Raw genomic sequence first — 21532 nt, 5'->3', positions numbered from 1 at the left:
ATAACAAAGGATCTGATTGATTTTAGATGCTTTACTATTTACTTATTACTCATCCAGTTTCTGTGGTGCAAGTAGTTAATGTAGGTGGCTGGGAATTGGAAGGTTAGCAGTTCAAGCCCACCCTGAGACGGCAACATTCCAGAAATGTAAGGATGTTCATTTAGTTTATAATTGTTCGCAGATTACATACTCAACCTCCCTTTCTCCAAAACTCTGACAAAACTGTGACAGGGTTTGTAAATTAAAAAAAAAACTCTTACCACAGAGGGCCAAATTTCAGGACAATCCATGCAAAATTGAGACGTCTGGTCACCCTATATCTCGCCCAATCACACTACCTTTCACTTGCCTTCACAATACACAATCTCTTATTCTCTTTCTTGTAGCAAACAGCCTTTCTCCCTTCATGTCCCTTGATGTCCTTTGATGTCCTTCTCAAACTAGTGATGCATTGGTATGAAATTATATGATATGATAAGTCATTTATAATGCAACTTTACACAAGTGTTTCTAGGCGCAACAAGAGAAGGAAGGGGAAGACAAAGGGGAACAAAATAAACAATCTTACTAGGCATTGTGTCATTCAGATCATTCAGATCATGAAAGTGCAAGGAGAAGGGAGAGGAGAAGTGCCTGGGGGAGGGAAAGTGAGAGTGCAGTAAGCAAGCTCAAGTAATTGCCGCTGGGGTGGCCATCTCTAAGTAACTGCATGGAGGCAGGGCACTCTAGAGTTGCAGATAGAGCCCATTGTGTGTTTTAGACCTGGAGGCAGTGCATGGGTCTAATGGTGATGAGGGAACCTTGTCCCCCTAAAGAAAGAAAGAAAGAGAGAGAGAGAGAGAGAGAGAGAGAGAGAGAGAGAGAGAGAGAAAACGACAAGGAAGGTCTTGAGTTGCTTCCGGAACCTGAGAACCTGAGGTGATCATACTCAAGTCGAGTCAGGGAGTCTGTTCCAGAGGGTGGCACCAGCTGGAGACAGAGAGATCTATCCCCCTCTCTGCCTGGAGAAGCACCTGACCCTCAGAAAGTTGGAGGTGGATGAGCGGTGGAGAGGTCTTGAGAAGAAAAGTGCTTAGAAAGGGAGACTTGGATGTAGTGTGGGCCCTGGCCCCAGAAGGCCTTGTGGGCAATGCAGAGGGTCTTGAACTTGATTCTTGCAGTCACTGCGAGCCAGTGGAGATATTTCAGGGCTGGATAGACATGATTCCCTGAGCTTGAGTCCAAGTACAAGTCTTGCAGTCCTGTTCTGGATTAGTTGCAGATGGTGAAGAGTAGAGGCGGGAAGATTTAGAAAGAGGCTGTTGCAGTAGTCCAGCCTGGAGATAACCAGGGCTCTGGAGACAGTGAGCTGAAAGCAGAGGAAAGGTCAAGGAGGATGAGGACAGAAGGAAGGCTAGAGTCGAGATTAAAGAGCAGGTCTTCACAGGTGTTCAGGAGAGCAGTTTCCATTCTTCTGGCTGCTCTAAATCCAGACTGGTGGTCATGGAGACAACCAACAGATTCCTTATAGAGAGTAAGCTAGGAAATTGCCAGCTTTTCCAGGAGTTTGCAAGGAAAGATGTGACAGAATTTGGGTGGTAGTTTGCCGGAGAGGACGCATCGGCATAAGGTTTCTTATGGTGGGGCTACACAGGGGAGTGCTTTAGGGCAGAGGGGAAAGTTCAGAGGCAAAAGAGTGATTGCAGAAATCAGCCAAGGGTAGGACGAAGGTTTCAAAGTGGTCCTTGATGGTTCTGGAGGACTAGGGGAGCACTGGCTTGTATGACACTTTCATAGATCGGACTTGTCTAGAAACATCATCAGGAGTGAACACGCAGTAAGTGGAAAAAGGAGGAGGAGAGGGAGCAGTGGCCAGAGATGGGCCGAGAGAGGAAGAAGAGAGAGAGGACAGGATGTCCTGAGTTTTAGTGGTGAAGTGAGTACCCAGTGCCATGCAAAGTGCCTGAGAGGGAACAGGAGAGGAGGACACTGCTGCAGGATTGCCAAGCTCTTTGCAGATTTTGAAGAATTCAGCCATGTTGCTAGAGGCTGCAGAGATGTCGGCTTGGATGTAGGCTTTCTTCTTGGACAGGACCGAGAGCTTGTATTGCCTTTGGAGCAAGCGGCAGGCCAGTTTGTTAGAGGATGCACCTGATGCCCTCCACTTCCTCTCAAACACCCTACACTTGCGTTTAAGGGTAGAGAGGTAGAAGTCATACCAAGAGTTGCACTTGGAGATGGGTTTCAAATGGATCCTCATGACATGGGTAAGGACATCTAGGGTGTTAGAGATAGAGAGATGCAGTTTAGAGAGTCAGTGGAGGCCTTTGCCGCCACTTTCTCTCCTCCTGCTACACCTGTGAGTCAGCCACAGGTGTAGCAAGAGGAGAGAAAGTGGCGTCTTCATCTCCACTGATACACGCTTCATGGGTCGGATGACCGAGAATGTCAGTGGCATTGCAGGGGTTGGCTTTGCCTGGGGGACAGAGCATGTCAGGTGGTAGGAGGGAAGAAGGTGGTCAGTCAAAGAGAGAGGAGTGGTGAGAGGGTTAGAGAGGGCGATGTCTGAAAAGATGAGACGATCCAGGGTGTCCCCGGCAGTGTGGGTGAGGCCGGAGGGTAAATTAGAAAGAGAGAGAGTTGCTGAGATTGCAAAAGAACCCTGAAGATGGGTCAGAAGCATCCAGGTGGATGTTGAGGTCTCCAAGCAGGAGAAGCAGAGAGGTAGAGGCAAGGAGAGAGCAGGAGAGGTTGGCCCACTCAGAGAGGAAAAGGGCGACATGGCCAGGTGGCCTGTAAGTGGTGGCCACAGTCAGAGAGAGGCCAAGAGAGATAGAGTGCCTGCAGACCAGGCAGTCAAAAGAGGAGTAGGCCTGCATAGGAATGACAAAGGCAGGGATCCAATCCAGGAAGATCGGGCTACTCCACCTCCCGGATGGTATGACTACATATTATCCCCACCAAAAATATTGCCATATATATGGTCGTCTGGAACGCCATAGGCAATATTTATTGGGGGGGAGAATTATTGGGAGCGGGGGTTGCGGAGGTGTCCCCCGCTCATTTAAAAATAATGCGGGGGGTGCAGGGGTTTCCCCCGCAGGTTCCATGCCTTAATATTGCCACAAAAATACTGCGATATTTTTGAATGGCGATAATTTTGCGGGAATATTAACACATGGAACCTCCTGGGTTCAGAGAGGATCTCATAGCCATCAAGGAGGAGAGTTTCAAAACACGTTACAGAGTTGGCCGAGAACCATGTCTCGGTGAGACCGAGGACATCCAGATAAACTTCTTCGAGGAGTCGGTACATATCAGCGGAGTTTTTGACAGCAGAGCGAGAGTTGAGAGTAGCGACGTGGAGCAGATTGGCACATTTGAAAGACTTCAGTGGAGGGATAGAAGCATGAGGTACTTCCTTCAGAGGTGGTAGAAGGGCCCGAGAGTGGGCAGAGGACAAAAAGGAGATGGCAGAGTAGCCAGAGAAGATGAGGCGAGTGCCAGAGAGGTTGCGGAAGATGGAGGTGGTGGAGGAGCCAGAGGGGTATAGGTAGAAGTGGCAGGTGAAAGAAGGAAGTTGATAAGGCGTGGGAAATGCCTATCGAAATTGAGGAGATTGGGCTGAGGGTCCTGGACCAAGACAGTGCTGTTCAGATAGACATTAATGATGGTCTTAGGGGAGTGGAAGGGAGCCAAGAGGGCCTCCCACTTCATGCCAGCATTAATGGGAGAGGTGGAAAAAGCGGAGAGAACAGATATCATATGAGGGGTCCATAGGCCTGGAGAGGGAGCGACAAAGAGGATATTGGGAAGGGTCTTTCTGGAGGAAGCACTAGTGAAGGTGTCAGCAAAAGGGAGGCCAGGGTTGGAAACCAGGATGTCCCTCTTGAACTTTTTCCATGCAGACTTAATAAAGGGGATAGAATTTGAGATAGAGTAGCAGTTAGAGAAGATGGGAGAAAGAGCAAGCACCATAGAGGGTGCAAAGGGGGTGTTTGGAGGAGAAGGACCTGATGGGAGAGAGAGAGGTGCACAGCCGTAAGGCACACAACCACAACTTGGGATGCACAGAGGGAGGGTGGAGTGCAGGGGTCACAACAAAGGAAGACACAGGAGGATAACAAGTAGCACACAACAGTGAATGGCACACCTTGTGGGCAGATCTATGGTGGGAGGGAGCCTAGAGAGACCCAGTAACAGTACCACAGTTACAGACTGCAAAACACCCAGATTCAACTTAACAGGAAAGTTGCAGCAGGTTGAGGGCTCAGGCTACATGCTACCACAGCGTACACCGGCAGACACCATCTGGAGCTGCCATTCAATCTGAAGAAGTTATTACTTGTAGTCAGCGTCCCTCAGATCTGTGTCCCGCAAGAAACACGCTATGCGCAAGTTCAGAACGGAGCCACAGCCTGCTCCCAATAAGTGTGGCTTTCTCACCCTTTTGCTGTCCTCACTATGCACCTGTACAATGCACACATTAGCTATCTTTGGCAGGATTAATCCAATTGATCTAACCATGGAATTCGGGCTCACTGAAGGTGAGCGGAATAGGCCCTTAGAAGCCGAAGTTCAGGAAAATATTGCAGATCATTACAGAGTCTTAAACTTGAAGGATTGTGTTCCCGAGAAGCTTCCTCATGAAGGGTTTCACCACGCCCAAGGTGTCCACGTCCTGATCCCCAAAACTTCATGGGAATTGTGGTACCTATAAGGGAATTATGTGTTAAAGCCTTATATTTGTAGGTACTCTTACATTTCAAAGTTAGCACATGCAACAAGGCCCTTCAACAACCCTTAGCCCTCACATATGACCCATGCAGACCAAAGTGCGCTGTTCTGAACACCTATGCACACCTATGCAGAGCGTCCTCTGGGGCAGGGACGCAAGGGGCAACTTCCAGGCCTGAAATCATAGCTTTTGATGAAGGAGTACCACTATCCAATGCTCCTTGGTCTGTACTGTGAGTGTGGGATGTGTGTACATATCCAAGACTTCATCTCGTTGCTCCCACTCATGAAACACACATTGCCTCTGCACAGTTTCTACTGCTCAGGCATCGTTCAGTGCCACCCAGAAAATTACTAATGCGATCATTTAAACAAAAACAAAAAAAAGAAAGAAAGTATCAGTTGCACGGATGGGACCACTTTTAATTGCACTTCCACACAATTCGCTCCCATCCATGGAATTTTCATCATGTGCACTACCAGGTGCAAAAGTAAAATGTTGAACCTAGCGAAAAGTGAAAACAGGAAAACAGGTTGACACTTTTTTTGCCCTTTGTGCTGCAAAAAGTGTAACTGTCTCCTGCAGGGAATGCTTGCCAAAGAGATATATAATAGATTTCTATGGAATCCACCTGTTTTAAGCAGGTGCCAACAACAGTTGGATTCATAGGAATCCATTGGATTTACAACAATATGAAAGTATCATGGTGGTGTAAAGCCATGTGGCTTTTCAGAGCAGAGCAGGCTTGCAAAGCGGTCACAGTGATTCTATTCCATGCCCCTGCTCCACCTCTAACAACCACAAAAGTGCCCTACAGCACGCAACATAGTGTTAAGGCAGGCATAACACTGTTATGCCTCTTTCTTGCACAACAGTTTGCGCACCTTGGAAAATGGGACCCAATGAATATTTGTCTAATGATGGACTCGGCTACTGGTATACTACACAACCACTCTGGGCTCCGTTACTGTGCAGCTGTGCATGCTGAAAAACATGATTTGACCATGTCCAGCTGCCTTAACGCCAGTGCAAATAGAGTGCCACCTTTTGTACACAGCCACATTGTGGTTGGACATCCACACATGTAAAGCCGTGAAAGCTGTTAATCGTTCAACCATCCCATTTGTGGTATCTTTTGTTGCAACAATCCCTAATCAGAAGACAGAACATCTACTGCAAGCCTTTTTCTGCCACACCATGCTGTCATTTGCAATTCAAAGCCGGCAAGATATTAGGCTGAGGCCTACCATGCATTCGCGTGGTTGCTGCCTGCCTTTCATTAAATGGCATGGGACCATTGCCTTCCCCTTGAATAATTTGACATTGAAGAAGCTGACAAAGAAGGTCATCTGGTCTCCTGCCTGGTAAACTGCTTTTCAGTGCTTACAGATGTTTTGTGTAGAGCCCGAGTTATGAAGATCCCAAACTATAGGCAGCTCTTCATTATTCATACACAAAGTCGTGAATTCAGATTTGGAGCAGTATTAGAGCAGCTAAACTTAGAGGCAGTCATACAACAATGTGCCTACCTTAGCAGGTGCTTAACAAAGTGAGAAATCAACTGGACAACAATTGAAAAAGAGACATTGGTGGTAGTTTGGGTGGTAAGCAAGTTGAAACAATGTACTTGTGGGTCTCACTTTACCATCCAAACCGACCATCGACCTCTCAGTCAGCTGATGGCCATGCAGGAATACAATCCCAAGTTACTGCATGGGGCCATATCACTAAAGGGTATAACATTAACTTGCAGCACTCCAATGCAGATTACCTCAATAGGTAGTTTTGTCTTCAGAATGAGCCGAACACTTAGAAGGATAGTGAATAGCACTGTTGGCTGGGGAATGTGTGACGGAATGCCATTAGGTACAGGAGCAAAAACTCTTCAGTGGAACAGGAAAGGTTCCAAAACTACATCTACACCCCTAACAGCTGCAGCGAGCCAAAGCCACTGCAGGGAGAGGTATTATTATTTCTCCTGCAACTCTGGTCTAAATTATAATCGTTTGTTGACTTAATTACTCTGGTGGCAAGGTAATCTGTAAATAATGTTTATGGTGACTGACACGAGCAGACACGTTTGGAAGATAGACCAAGTTGACATCATGCAAGTTTCAACTCTGTGATCCCAAGCCCAAGCAATGTCAGGGCAATGTGTATTCATGGCATACCTGGCTGTCTCCACTCAGCCAAGTAAGACAATAGCCAGGATGTTGCCTCTATTGAATAACAGGGAGTAAGGATAACATCTCCCTTCAAGACCCTGGACATCTCAGTAGGAGATCTTCTGGAAGTCAATGCTTCAAAGGCAGCAGTGCCATAACAAAGCCCACCTCTCACCAGTATGCTGCACTCCAGAGAGCCTTTGAAGTCAGCAGGTATGGTAACAGGGTGGAGTTATCATAGCCAGAGAGGGCAGGTATACCTGAGAAGGGTTCCCTCCACCCTTGTTTTCTGCCAGGGCTCCCTTCCTTCCTGTCCTCCTGATATCGTGCAGATCAAGGCAGTCTAGGTTGATGTCAGGGCCACTTGTTACATCAAAATAGATTTGACTCCTTACAGCTGGCCTGCTTTGAACCAATCCTCTGTGGCATGTTGCCTTTTTTAGGAAGGTGTCTCTAACTACTTCTTTGATTATCTTTGGACAGCAGGAAGAAGAAGAATATACATTTGGAGCTCTCTTGGTAGTGCAGTTCACGCCAGAGTACTCAGCCATAGAGAAGACACGAAGCACCGAAGGCAGAGGAAACTCTGCTCCCTAACCATCCCCAGGGCACATTGGTAATACCCCCAACTGCTGGCTGCACTGGAACCAGGGGCCTGTCATGGCAGGTTAACCCCTGGATGTGACAGCCAAGCTCCCTGGAGTGGGAGTGCACATCAAGGATCCACCTTGTACTGGAGCCCCTGGATTGGGACTTGCGGTACCCAAGCAGCCCAATAGCAAATGAAATCCTGGTTTACCAGTTGTAAGCATCTTCGAGTCACTTTGAATGTGCCACACACATTTGAGCCGCCACAGGACCTGTGCTGTTTGTTTGCCATTCTTTCCAAAGTTCTAACCGCTTGCAGTATCTCGAGCCAAACAGATGCCGGCTTGACACACTGACGCAGACCGTCTCTCTCAACACAAGCCACAAGCTCATCCTTTGTGGGAGCAACCAACTTGAGCACCGACTCAACCTGCTGGAAGCCATCAAACTCACTGTTGTGAACTCGGACTCATGCAGCAAAAACCATCATCTTGCTGCATACTTTACTAATGCGCGAACCATCGGAAGACATTGTTTGACCATCTCGAATGCAAACTCAACTCTTTGGGAGCCTGCATCATAGAACCGACCTGACACTGACTACCTGTGGATTGGCATCAATTGGAACAGTCTCAACAATGCACTAAGAAGCCTGGGTATACCCTGTCAAGCCTCCTAAGACAATAATTTGGTACTTTTAAGAGACCCTGTCGCTCGGTCCAATTTTTGGGACCATAGTGACTTGCAAGCCGCCCCGCCCATCATATTAATGTATTGCATATACTTTTGGAACAATGACACCCCTGTTCATGTATCCAGAGTGCCACGCTACACGAGTCTGCATTTTCCATATTCTCTTTAGAGGGGTTGATTTTTGCTAAGTGTTTTTAGTTACTTGATTGCATTTCTATTGTTTAAATAAAGTACATATGTTTTATAGAAAGTTGAACATTCTTTTTTAAAAATCTTTCGTACTACTGCTTTTTAGGTGGGCACTGTTATCACCTCATATGACTTCTGAGAGTATTGCATGCAATTGGCCCACATTACTATACACGTCTAGGGCAGTATATCTGTTGGGCTGTGACAGTTTTAATTTTATGACTGTGGTCACTGTTGATTTAGTAGTAGTGTGAACCTGAGTGGGCAGCTTAGCCGCTGCTCAGCCCTGTACTCCAGCAGTTATTTCATCAAAGCGTTTTAGCACCAAAAAGAGGGAGCTAAATATATTGTTGAAGATAAGTGTGATGTGGCACTGAAAGGCAAAGAGGAGCCAGGAAATGCTAAGTGAGTAGAGGGATACGGCCCTCCTTTCCTGTCTGGATGTTCCTTCAGCAATGCAAGGCAACTTCACAGTCTGCTTGTGACCTAGGATTAGGCCTGTGTGACAGTGGTTCTCTCTCACAAAGCCAAAATGATTTGTGTTGTCAATGATGGTTAAACATGCAGCCATATAAGGGGTGGGGGGGGAGACCTTCTACTGCACTCCAACTCCCCCTATTCTAAAGTACAATATTTTAGTGCCAATGGCAATTTCTATTTTGCACTCAGCATTTTGACTGTAAAGTTAAAACATGATGTTCAAATGTTAGATATTTTAGGCAATATCGTTTTTCTGTCAAAAAAAAGCACTTCGTTTTCAGTGTTGATAGGGCTTTAGGCAGGCCCATGCAGGTTTTCATTTCCCACTGTTTCATACTGTTATAGAAAACATTTAGGCAAGTAATTGTGTGCCACAATATAGTTGAAATTAAATGATTGATTTTACCATATCACAGTAAACTGCTTTTGTGTATCTATATATATAAACATTGCATTATAACATTTTTTAGATGTGAATATGAATGCATAAATCCTGGTGAATCTCTGGCACATTCATTTATTTTTTATAGTTAAGGTATTTTTGTTTTAAATACTTTGTTTGTGGAGGTCATCAAACCAATACTACCAAGTCAAATTTGAAATTACATTTCCAATCTTTGCTTTTTTGTAACTTTTAAAATAGTTCTGATAATTGCAAACTGTGGGGGTATTATTTCAGGTTGAAAGTCAGCCTCTCAGATGAGAAACTTAATTGTGCATACCCTCTTCCCTCCACCACGAAAAATATTAAAGTTCAAGTTAAGCAAGTATCATAGAGTATGCTCATTACATATAGCTTTATAAGGAAGATGATACCTTTGAAAAAGCCAGCAGAGCTTGAAAGTGCCTTTTTCTTTCTAAGACAACGTAAAAAGGGTGAATCTGATACCCAAAGGACTGGTCATCAAAAACCCTCGGGCTTTGACTTACAACCCAATATTTTCACAACAAATATGCATCATGCCATTATACTGTGCTATGGTGGTATTTTTATAGTGGTGAGACTAATTTCAGAATACTGCCTAATAACCTTTTCACCAGGGTCACTAACAATAAATAAATACTGGACATAATACACTCTGAATAAATGGCTCATGCTCTCATGTGATGTTTGATTTACATAACGCTAATGTACTTTTGGCTGTGTTTCAACAAATGTAAAGCATGCAAATGAAATACAATACAATTCACTGCGGCTAACTTTGCTTTGAGATATTTCTTACTGCACGTTTATCTCTTTATGCATGTCAAATCAATGACTGAATGCAGAAGAAATACACTGAAACTAAATTACCTCTTCAAACTTGTTCTTTATCATAAACTAGAAGTTTGCAAGTTACACAGAATGACAAGCACACCCACGTTGTAATTCACAATGTAAGCCAAGTTTTTCTTGCAATGGCTTTCAACGCTCTATCTGTGCAAAGCTCTGCCAAATCAGTGGTGTCGGTGGCCGTAAGTCAGCTAAACCGTCTTGGGCATCTTTGGTCCCTCCGGAGAGCGAGGGGAAAAGGATGCGTGTGATGGGGAAGAAGGCGATTTACACTGCAGTGTCTACAATCAAGGCGGCCAACATACTGGCAATCCTAGCCAGGTACGACAGGGAGTTTTGGTACAAACTAGGACCAATCCTGGAGTCCATCCCCAATGATAAGATGATGGAGGCCCCCGCCTTCTTCCAGGAAGGAGAAGTGGCATCGGACCACGCCATCAAGGTGGCCGTGGACATCGCTGACACAGGATGATGGAAAATGGAGTACAGTGTCTGCCTAAGTCGGCAGGGATGGATGAAGGGCATTAACTCCCATCAGGAAGTCCAAGTGACAGTGCTGGACATGCCCTGCAACAGGCAAAATCTGTTTGGGAAGGCCATTGATGAATCCCTCTAGGTCATCAAAGTGGATACAGAGATGGCCCGCTCCCTTGGCACTCTTCAGCACTCTTCAGCAGCACCGCACGTCTTCTTTTCACTCCGACAGGGGAAAATCGACAAGGGCATCGAAAGGCCTCTCCATGTCTTACAGACCTGATCCTCAATCCAAGAAGCCTACAGAGGCCACTACCAGGCCTACGGTAGCAGAGGACTGTGTCGCTGTTGCCCACAGGGCAGGACGCTGGCGCCCAAGCAAACCCGAAACGGCCAAGACTTTGAGCCCCCACTCATGCACCCCAGTGGGAAAGCTGGTTAACGAGGTTCGTCATAGAGTGGAGAAAGATCACCACTGACAGATGGGTGCTGGATGCTCTTGCCCAGGGGCACACCTTGGCGTTCCAATGCATGTGTCCTCGTATTCTGCTGTTTCTCCTATAGGAGCAGAACATCCCTCAGCTTCTGGAAACGGTACGAGCCATGCTACGAAAAGGGGGAATAGAGCTAGTTCCCCAATGGCTCCAGGGCTCTCGAGTCTATTCCAGATACTTTCTAGTCAGAAAGAAGACAGGGGGCTGGAGGCCCATCCTGGACCTGTGACATATGAACAAATACTTAAAGTCCCAAAAATGCAAGGTTGGTCACGTTGCAGCATGTGCTCGGCCATCTGGAAAAAGGCCACTTCTTGATGTCGTTGGACCTGAAGGACACATTATTTCACATCCCCATTCACAAGAATCATCGTAAATGTAAGCGTTTTGTGGTGAAGGGACAGCACTACCAGTTCAAGGCTGTATCATTCTGCTTGAAATCGGCGCCAAAAGTATTCCCAAAGTTCCTGGCACCAGTGGTGGCCCATCTACATCTATAGGGTATACATGAAAACCCATACCTGGACAATTGCTTATTTGCTCACGGGAGTAGGTTGACGAGCACATGAATACGACCATCCTTCTATTTGCAAATCTGGGATTCTGCGTCAACTATCCGAAGTCCTGCTTAATGCCTCCGCATGACACGCTGTACCTAGGTGCCAGACTCAACACAGTGTCTTTCCTAGCATCACACTCGGAAGAGAGGCTAGCAGCCCTTCAAGGAAAGGTGCAATGGCTGTCGTTGACCAAGACAGCCACAGTGCGGCTCATCAAGTCATTACTGGGCATGATGTTGTGCTGCATCGTCCTGGTCCGTCTCTGCAGGCTGCAGATGTGACCCCTACAGTAGTTCTTGGATGCCTGGTGGATTCAGGTGTCCAGAGGTTTCCCTGAGAAGATCCCTCTCAACGAGAAGTTCTGATGGGCGATAGAATGCTGAGGGGTCCACTCTCACGTCGCCCAGGGCACGGGATTTCAAAACCCCCATATCATTAGACAGTCACCACGGACACCTCCCCGGAAGGTTGGGGAGTGCACACCGGAGATCTGAAAGCCATATACCTCAGGCTGCTGGAGGAGAAGGATCTGCATATCAACATCCCCGAGCAACGGCAATGTTCTGGGCTCAAGTCGGTCCTGCTGTCTCTGAAAGGCAAGGTGGTGAGGATCTTCATGGACAACACCACCACCATGTTCTACATCAGGAAGCAGAGGGCACTCGATCCCCAGCTTTCTCCAAGGAAGCTCTGGACTTTTGGCATTGGGCTGTCGGCAGGCATTGTTCCTCATCCCTCTTCACCAGGCGGGAGTGAAGAATAACATTGCAGACTCCCTCAGCAGGGAACTGTGTTCCTACCATGAGTGGGAGCTTCATCAGAATCAGGTGAACCGCCTGTTTGTCGAATGTGGCAGACCCCAGAACGACCTGTTTGCAAAGGTGGTGAACTCCAAATGCCATAAGTTTGCCAGTAGATTCTACCAGCCGCGTAGCCTGGGAGATGTGTTCTCCTTCCTGTGGAAGGGCTGTTTCTGTACTCTCTCCTACTATGAGTCATCAACACACTCAGACGGTGTCAATGCAGGATGATACTCAGCACCCTGGCATAGCCGAGGCAGATTTGGTATCCGGACCTTCTCAGCCTATCAGCGTTGCCTCCAGTCAAGTTGCAGGTGGTTCCAGATCTTCTCACCAGAGAGGTAGACACAATCCTTCATCACGACCCAGGATCGGTGAACCTGAAGGCTTAGCTCCTGCAGCATTAAAGTTTGGAGGTTATGAGTTGCCAGCGGACTGCAGGGAGGTCTTCACCAAGGCTAGGGCGTTGTCGATTTTGAAGTGCTATGCCGATAAGTGGAAGCTTTTTGCCACATGGTGCAAAAGATTACCCCTCTGAGGGTCACGGATCCATAGATCCTTCTATACCTGCTATCCTTGGCAAAAGCTGGACTGGCTCATGCATCCATCAAGGTACATCTGGTGACTATCTCCCGCTACACCAGGTCTCCAGGGAGATCCCCAGCATGGTCCCACAGACTTGTCAAGTAGTTTCTCAAAGGACTATTCTGATCCTTACTGCCGGTGAAGGCTCCTGCCTTGGCGTAGGAACTGAACGTCATTCCACCTTAGAGCCGATGCACCAGACCCCGCTCAAGTTTCTCTTGTGGAAGATGGCTTTCTTTGTGGCCATCTCCTCTGCCGGACGTGTTGCGTGCGATCCAGGCCCTATGCTGCAAGCAACCGTACCTGACTTTCCATGAATCGAGGGTGATACTGTGTTCACAGCCCTCTTTCATGTCATACAAATAGGATTAATTACCCTATATTATAGCATTATCATTGTGCGTCCCTAATGTACTAGGATCCAGGGAACCAACCCTCTTATTTTACAAAAAACATTCTCTTTGTGTCAATTATCAGGTGAGCATATATACTGGAATAGATTTGTATTTAATGTTCTATATTAAAGCCAATGGCGTGCACAGCATGTGAGTCAATTTTCAGTGCTAAAGAAGCATGTACTTCTTATTGAACCACACCAATCTAGATTCTATAGGATAAATAGAACAGATAGGAGACAAATGCTTGAACAATATAACCTATAACTTATTAGGCAAAACTGGTTAAACTGGTAATGCTGTATAAGCAATAGAGGTATCACAGTGGTCTTTGAAGGATGTGCATGGCAATAAAGTTAAGGACGTCACAATCTGATTAACAAATAAGTACACTTGCCTGTTAGCGGAGAAGGGCACAGGTTTTTGATTAATGGTAATAGTGAACCATGAATCTCATTCTCATATATATCTCGTTTTTCATTCTCTCACTCCCTCGTGATCCTCCCTTGTCTCCAACCCCATTCTCTTTGTGCATTTACAGACTATGTGTGCATTCATGATGGGATCAACCACTCTGTCTGTGTTTACTCCTAAAAACATATCAACATGCACTGGTTGAATGAAGCGTATATGAATATTTGTTTCCCTTATTTTCTTTCTTTTGAACAGTGGTTGGTTTTATTTAGGTTGATTGTATATTCTGAGCCGTTAGGGAATATTTCAGAAGTGTATGTGCTTCTGTAATTCTATATTTCATAGAATAGGGCCTTTGGTGTGTATACTGGGAGATCTCCTGACTCCTGACTCCACTCCTTCTCTGTGTAATGATCAAACACAGAAGAGTATTATGGGAGTGAAAAGGATGTCTGTGTGCAAACCTAGAAACAATTTAGTTGAAGTCATTCCTCGTTATGTTACCAAGCAGAAGCCTGGTACTGGTTTTGATCTATTAAGACAAAGGGGAACGGGTTAATAATTCTCCACAAATGTCCAACTTCGCAAGTTGCTCAAAACGTGGCTTTGTCAACAGCACCTGACCATGGACTAATCCCAATGGACGCACAGAAAGCAACTCACGCAACTGTGCTAATGTGAAAAGATTGCAGCCCAAACATTTGCTACCCAAACCATGTACAGCACTACGCTGCTCTTGAACAATAAAATAAAAATAAAAGAATAACGGCTACCCATTTCCCACATTTAAGTTGTCCATTGGAAATGAGAAAGATGCACGTTCATGTGGTAATGAAATAGAAAAACCACTGAAGGAAATTTAGCAAATATATATTTTCATATTGTGAGTGATTCAAATTCAGGAATGTTAAGTAGCTTGTCTTGCAGTTGAGTTTTCTAGAATGCTGTTTGAAATTCTGACATGTTCATTGAGGGGGTGTTTTTTGTTGTTGCAATGAATACTAAATAGAGAGACTTAGGTAGACAAGTATGTTCTGGCTTTCTTTGGTAGCTATAAAATGACAATTTTATCCCGAGCCATCATAAACTGCTCAACACATGGTGGATGTGTGATGAGGATAAATCAAATATGCCTATGGTGATGTGTGTGCTTTAAAAGTTTACTTTCATGTTAATGCCATTTTGACTATTGAAGCAGGAATGTCATAGATGCATAATTTGCTTATATTTAACTTGACCCAATTATTTCAATTTTTTTTAGCAAATAGACCGTCCATGCCACCCTCCATGCTTCTTGTCCCCAAAGGGGAGAGAGGCTGTTGGGAATCAATATAATTAAATTGGGGGTCACAGGTTTATGATGATTGTGCACGCTTGGGTTCGGGTTATTTGAAAATTCCCCCCAATTGGATGTCACCCGATTAAAACACCCCGCACTACACAATATATATATAGTAGCCATTTTAGCCAAGTCACACGCAGCACAGCACCACCATGCAGCCAACGCTCAAAGTTCACCTCCAGTTCAGAGGAAAATGGGAAATGCATTGTGGGTATGCACATTAGCTTAAGAGTCATGTCAAAGTTCTGTACAGTCTTAATCATATAGAAGAAGAATGTTTAAAAATGTGAAAGACATGTAGAAACATCTTGAATTGCAGAGTATTGTGGATGGCCCATATTAACACTGATAATACTGTGGCCATCTGCATGATTACATGCAGCGTCATCTTGGCAAGTGTCAATAACCAGGCCAGTGCTGCTTGTGTTGCTAAACAATACATTTAATAAGACATGTGGGGAAATAATGCTCCTTTCAACTCAAGTCTTTTAAGGAAATAGTCTCAGGTATCTCGTCCTTGGGATTACCTACCTGTTGACAAGGACGAGATATCTCTTCCTTGGCGCTTAAGGGGTTAATGAAACAGAAAACATTATAAGGCATTGAATGGCGAAAATACCAAAATCACCAAAAAAGGCCTTGGCACTGGGGGGTAGGGGGACCCAGGGCAGTTAAAAGGTTAATCCCTCAAGCTAGTTTGCTGCAGTTGGATCCTTTGTAAACTCTCACTTAAACTTCACCAGTGCCCTTTACCCTTTAAGCTAATTGTCCCTCTTTTCAAACTAAAGGAGTACAGGTGGGCTGTCTCATAGAAGGCATTCTGAAATGACTTCCCTTCTATCCTCTCTTGATAAAGATAGACCTGAACTGTTTCCCCGTAAAGAACTGTACCTATTTTAAACTGTTGATATGAATGGTCTACAAATACCTTCACTGTTCGCCTCCTGCCTACTTTGTAGACAGGATTCAACTTCACCAACCAGCCCAAGACCTTCCATGGCTCACCATCTACTCCTAAAAATGTTGTATCTAAACATTCCAAATGAAGAAATAGAAGATGCGTGTTGCCAGTCCCACTCCCTGCCAAGCCACCTCAGTACTCCTCTTCTGGAATCTCTAAATATCCAAGCAGGCCAAATGAATATGTGCTTCCTGACTGCCCTTCCTGATTTCTCCTCCCTTCACTCCTTGTCTTTGTTTCTGCTTCTTGATCCTGAGAATGCCCTGCAAATGTGATTTTTGTGGTGTGGGCCAATTCATGAAGAGAGTTGAGTGTAGGAGTAAGGAGCAACACACGGATGCACTAGCCAACTACCCTCATGGGTGTAGGGTCTAGGCAAGCCCTGCACTCATGTGGATTCAGGGTGCGCATTGGCAGTGGCAGGTCTGAAATGCACTGACATTTGTCATGACATGTTTACATTGATGCCATTTTGAGGCCTTGAATGTCAAAAACATGAACGAAATTTACAAATGCAATGTGTGGTCATTTATATCCGGGTCAGATCAATGCAGGCAATGCTCGGTAAATGCCACTATCTTCACTGCACTTTTCTCTGCATCTGGCCTCCATAAGGGTAGACAAGGCACGGGAGCGAGCGTGGCCTTGACATGAACTTCACAGAGTGCATCCGATCCTAAATCAGGGAGGTAGTCTGCGGCGCCCCTGTAGGTCCCCTGTTGCACCCACAAAGCGAACATATTGCAGATATGCACAAACTGTATGCACAAAGGGATGTTCCCCTTCCATGCATCAGCACAAAATATCTGTTTTCACCCATTTGCAAATGAGTGAAAAGGACTGTGAATCGTCCCAAAGATTACGCAAGGTAGTAGGTGTATGATGTAAGTGATGTGAAAATGTTTTCATTTTAAACAAAGCCAGAAAGCAATGTTCGATCTTTCAGATATGATGACTTTACAAGGACACCACGCACTAGTCCTAGCTAGCTGTCAAGGTTGCATAGTTAGCTTTCTAAACAAACAGTTTTGACTTAATATCTTATGCTAATAAAGGTTTCATGGCATGTTATTCCAGTCTTAATTCCAAGTTTTGATACTTTTATTTGTCTAACTGAAAATATTTAGCTAATATTTCCAGTCAGATTTAGGGCCCAAGACTCTTTCTGGATCTTCCGCAAACAACTGAAAACTCATCTCTTTACACAAGGCTTGGGTAACTAACCTATACAAATATGTCTTTGTATATAATGCACTGTCACAAGTCCCTATGGGACGCCCCTATGCACCTATGTAAATAATGTATTACCTTTCAATCAACTGTACCAATAAGTGTTCATGATGTTGTACATACGTAACCACATAAACAATTGTAACATCACCATATGCCCTTGGGTTAGGCGCGCTATATAAATAACAACATAAATAAATAATATAGTACACTGCTTTAGCTTTCAAAGTCCCATAGACTTCTTCATGACTTAACGGTCACAGAAAATTAAGATTCCATCCACAGTTGAAATATGATTTCCCAAAGGGATTTTCCTTTAAAGAGTTCATATGGTTTTCCTTTTATGTTTTTTTTTTTAATGGTTTGGTTTTAAAAAGACAGAATGATATTATTCGCCTTACGTTTGAAGATCTCTCTCTTTTTGTTTTTGCAATGTGATTTCTATGTAATTCCTAATGGAGAAGGTCGATGTAATAATCAACTTAAACTTCTAGCTTGGATGTCTATCTCATTCTTAGCATCTCTTTTCTAGCGTGTTACCATTGAGCCAACAACAACCTACCGTCTGCAAGAACTGAAGCCAAACAGCGTGTACTACTTCACCCTCGCGGCCCGCTCTCCCCAAGGCTTTGGTGCGTCCACCACAGAAATTTCTGCCAGGACCATGCAGTCAAGTAGGTCTCTCTCCTTCACCATTTTATTCTGGTGCTTGTGTTTATTTCAAGAAGCCCGCTGAAGAATCTACTCCGCCAGCAGAGAGTTATCGTTGCTAGGAAAGACGAGAAGAGCAAAGTAATCCAACACACAAAGAGGCAAATTAATTCTAAAATCCAAACATCCAGAGTTTGTTGTTGCACAGAACATTAAGCCAGTAGCATGTGTTAGTGTAACTATTCAATACAACTGACCGACTGTTAAAACATGTTGTTCTGGCATAGAACCATAATACTTTTAGTGCACAATTTTATGACCCAAAACATATATTTCTTTTTTGTCTGTGTTAAATTAGAAAATACTAAAGCCATATTTATTCGTAGTTGAACCATTTGATTCTCCCATATACATATATGTATGTACATTGTCAATGAACGGGCTGCGCGGGATCTTTTGTGCTGTATGCCCCGCCCTCCTGACCATAAATCTCCCCGTGCAATCTTAAACTGCAACCATACCTGATCTAAAATTTTTATGAAAAGGAAATTTCCCACAATTGCAATTTAAATGTTCCTCCTTTCCAGGGTGGCATGGAGGATCATTGTTCTCTTTCAGATGGTGAAAAACAACAATGAATCAGGTCAACACCAAACGTACATCCTAAAATTCACTAAGGGAGCCATAAACAACAAATGGCACCAGCAGAACCCCAGAACAAAATGAAAAAAACAATTTAATGGTAAGATAAATATGCATTAAAACATGAAACAGAATCATATTGGTGGGAGCACACTAATCCTGAACAAATGGTCAATCCCTTTCAAGATGTCAAGAACAGAATCAAGTGTGACCCAGTGCAGTGCAAAAGAACATCACTGCCAAAGGAAATAGATCTGAAAACCCCAAGCACATACCGGCAAATCATTATTAACCTCAAGGGCTCTGAATACAATAACAAAAAAGATATTTAAATCTTAAATGTAATGGCACGGTTGTTATAGCTCTCCAGAACTATATAACTGTGGTGGGTGGTCCAGCATGGATCTGTAATTTACAGACATAACACATTAAATGTAAGTCATGGTCCACTGCAATTATTTACCATCGCCAGTGCCTGTTTGTGGGCCATAATTCTTGTGTAGAATCCACTCATTAATACATGTAAGGATTGAAGTGACGGTCTACTAAGAGAATTGTCACCATCATGCAGCGTTGAAATTTTTCGTCACACGCTCTAAGCTGGCTCCATGCTCTCATTACGTTTTTACCATAAATTGGTGTTTGATCGCAGGGTAAATTATCTGATTCGTATCCGCTCGTGCAAGTGAGCCTGAGAGCTTGGCCATTTTCATACACTTCTGATCAGGTCTGGTAGTAGTTTCAGTTTTCCAGATGATATTTATGAACAGTAGATCGGGGCATACATCCACATAAGATTCCATGCATTCCAATCATTGATGTTTTCAAATGGCTTTTGGAATCTCTAATGATGGTCTCTTTCACTGTAAAACCTATCCAGAACCCTTTCATGATGGAGGAAATGCAGTTGTCATCAGAGTACATTAAAAGGAAGACTGATTATTTGTTTGGTTAGAGTAGATTGTTAACTGGACTTGTTTTTTTCTTAAGAAAATTAAAGGTTTTTTAAATGGTAAAAAGTTCATAAAGAAGGGATTTGTTGAAAACAGCACTAAATGATTCTTTAATTCGATTTTGTAAGAGCACATATGTTCAACAGTTCTCAATACCAAGAGAGTCCCACATTGTGGGTCCCATCGTGGATAAGGATGGCTCCCAGCATTCTGTCAAAAATCTCATAGCTGTATGAGCTATATGAGGCAGATACAAGAGTTCTGATAAAGATCAATTACTTCAAGCCTCATCTAGAAGCATTTTAATGTCCTTTCTTATACGAAACATGTGACTTAAAATAATGCAAAGTTCTCATGGTTGCGTCATGCTTGTAGCAGACAACAACCAGAATCCATCAAGCTCTTTCTGTTTCTGTTAGAGCAAGAAGGTGAGTGTTCCCAAGTAACAGAGCGATTGAAAACATTGAGTCATGTAAGGGTCAGAACAGCCTCAAATTGAACATAGAGCTGCAAACTAACCCTAAACAACTCTTGAAAATTATAAACATCCGATGCCTAGCCCCAACATTTGTTGGGTAGTCATTCCCCATCAAAAACAAGGTCACAAGCATGGGGTTTGTTTGGAATATGGTTCTGAGCCTGAAGTCGGAAGGAAGAGCCTTGGCCAAATTTACCATTTACAAATTATAACTGCTCACAAAGACTTCTGCTTTGCTGATCAACTGAGAGGATTTCACTGGCTCTCATTAAAGAAGAGTATTACATTCAAAATTGTGTACATCACCTGCAAATACCTAGAATGAACAGCAACCAGGATCCCGGCAACCATCACTGTACCCCTAATGACAACTTTTCTCCAGGTATCATAATTTACCATGTGCTTCTATCAAGCATCACTCTAATTCTATTGATGCTAATTAATTACATTGTGGTGCACACTTTTTTTCCGTTTACGACCTAGTGACAAGAAGCAATTAAGTTATGCAGCAATCATTGGACATGTGAAATGAACATAAACATTTCTGCATAACATTGTAGTTTCAAAATGAATATGCTCAAAATGCAAATAATCGTAATTAGGGCTGTGTACCTAAATACATCATATGCAATAATCGATTTTTTTTTTCATAATCACCAGCAAGATAGGAAACTGAGCCACACTGAGATAAGTTTCAAGTGCAATTTTCACTTAAATGCTCATTGCAGAGGTACTGAAAACCTGACTGGGTCTCACTATTCAATGGTTCGAAGAAGCCAACCCACTGATTTGTAAAAGCAGTTCCTGTTATGCCAGACATTGTTCACTTAAGTCATTGATAATGGTGGACTCTAAAGGTGCCCCTATATTTCTTGCAAGAAGTCACTTCTTGAACCATCCTTTAAATTATCTTTAGAGAAATAAGGCTGCCAGAAGAAGATATCTTCTTTTAATGCTTTTTTCTTTTCTTTTATATTTCATGATTGATCTCTTCCTGGGGACAATGAACATTGGTTTAGAGGTTTGTAATGTGGAAAAGTGTCATGACTAGCATTTTCCTATTTAAGCAAATATCACTGCAGGCTCACATCTCCCTAATTTGTTATACACACTGTTCTGTGGCCAGCTACATGACAAAGACAAAATAGCTGCTTATGGATTGACCAATACTCAGAACAGTGTCAATTTGTTTGACCTTACTGTGTTTTCCCTAAATGCTGATTAAGATGGCAGTGCATAGAGTCTGCCAATAGTATATGCCTTAATAAAAGTAAAAACAATAGGCTTTGAGTGACATTTGAAGTGTTTCGCATGTATTGCCACTGCATTCTTAGAAATGGCCATCTTTGTATTTAAACAAAAAAGATAAACAGGGCTTTTATTTAGGGTGTTGATTGAGTTGGGCAGTGAGCACCAAAGTTGTACAGCTGGACATGGACCGAGCACAG

General features: G+C 43.9%; 1 protein-coding gene across 22 annotated transcripts in view; it reads left to right on the top strand.

The window, feature by feature from the left end:
- Nucleotides 1–21532, top strand: part of PTPRD (protein tyrosine phosphatase receptor type D) — a 4803934-nt gene that overhangs the window by 4349454 nt on the left and 432948 nt on the right. For all 22 annotated transcript variants that reach the window (XM_069625937.1, XM_069625939.1, XM_069625938.1 and 19 more), the window contains one exon: nt 17893–18034. In XM_069625937.1, coding sequence (XP_069482038.1) covers nt 17893–18034 — 142 coding nt within the window. The remainder of the gene's footprint in view (nt 1–17892; nt 18035–21532) is intronic.

The sequence above is a fragment of the Ambystoma mexicanum genome, chromosome 6p (assembly GCF_040938575.1).
Source record: "Ambystoma mexicanum isolate Mex_15411 chromosome 6p, UKY_AmexF1_1, whole genome shotgun sequence".
Classification (NCBI taxonomy): Eukaryota; Metazoa; Chordata; class Amphibia; order Caudata; family Ambystomatidae; genus Ambystoma; species Ambystoma mexicanum.
Note: the sequence above shows the minus strand (reverse complement) of the source record. Positions and strands in the feature narration are given on the sequence as shown.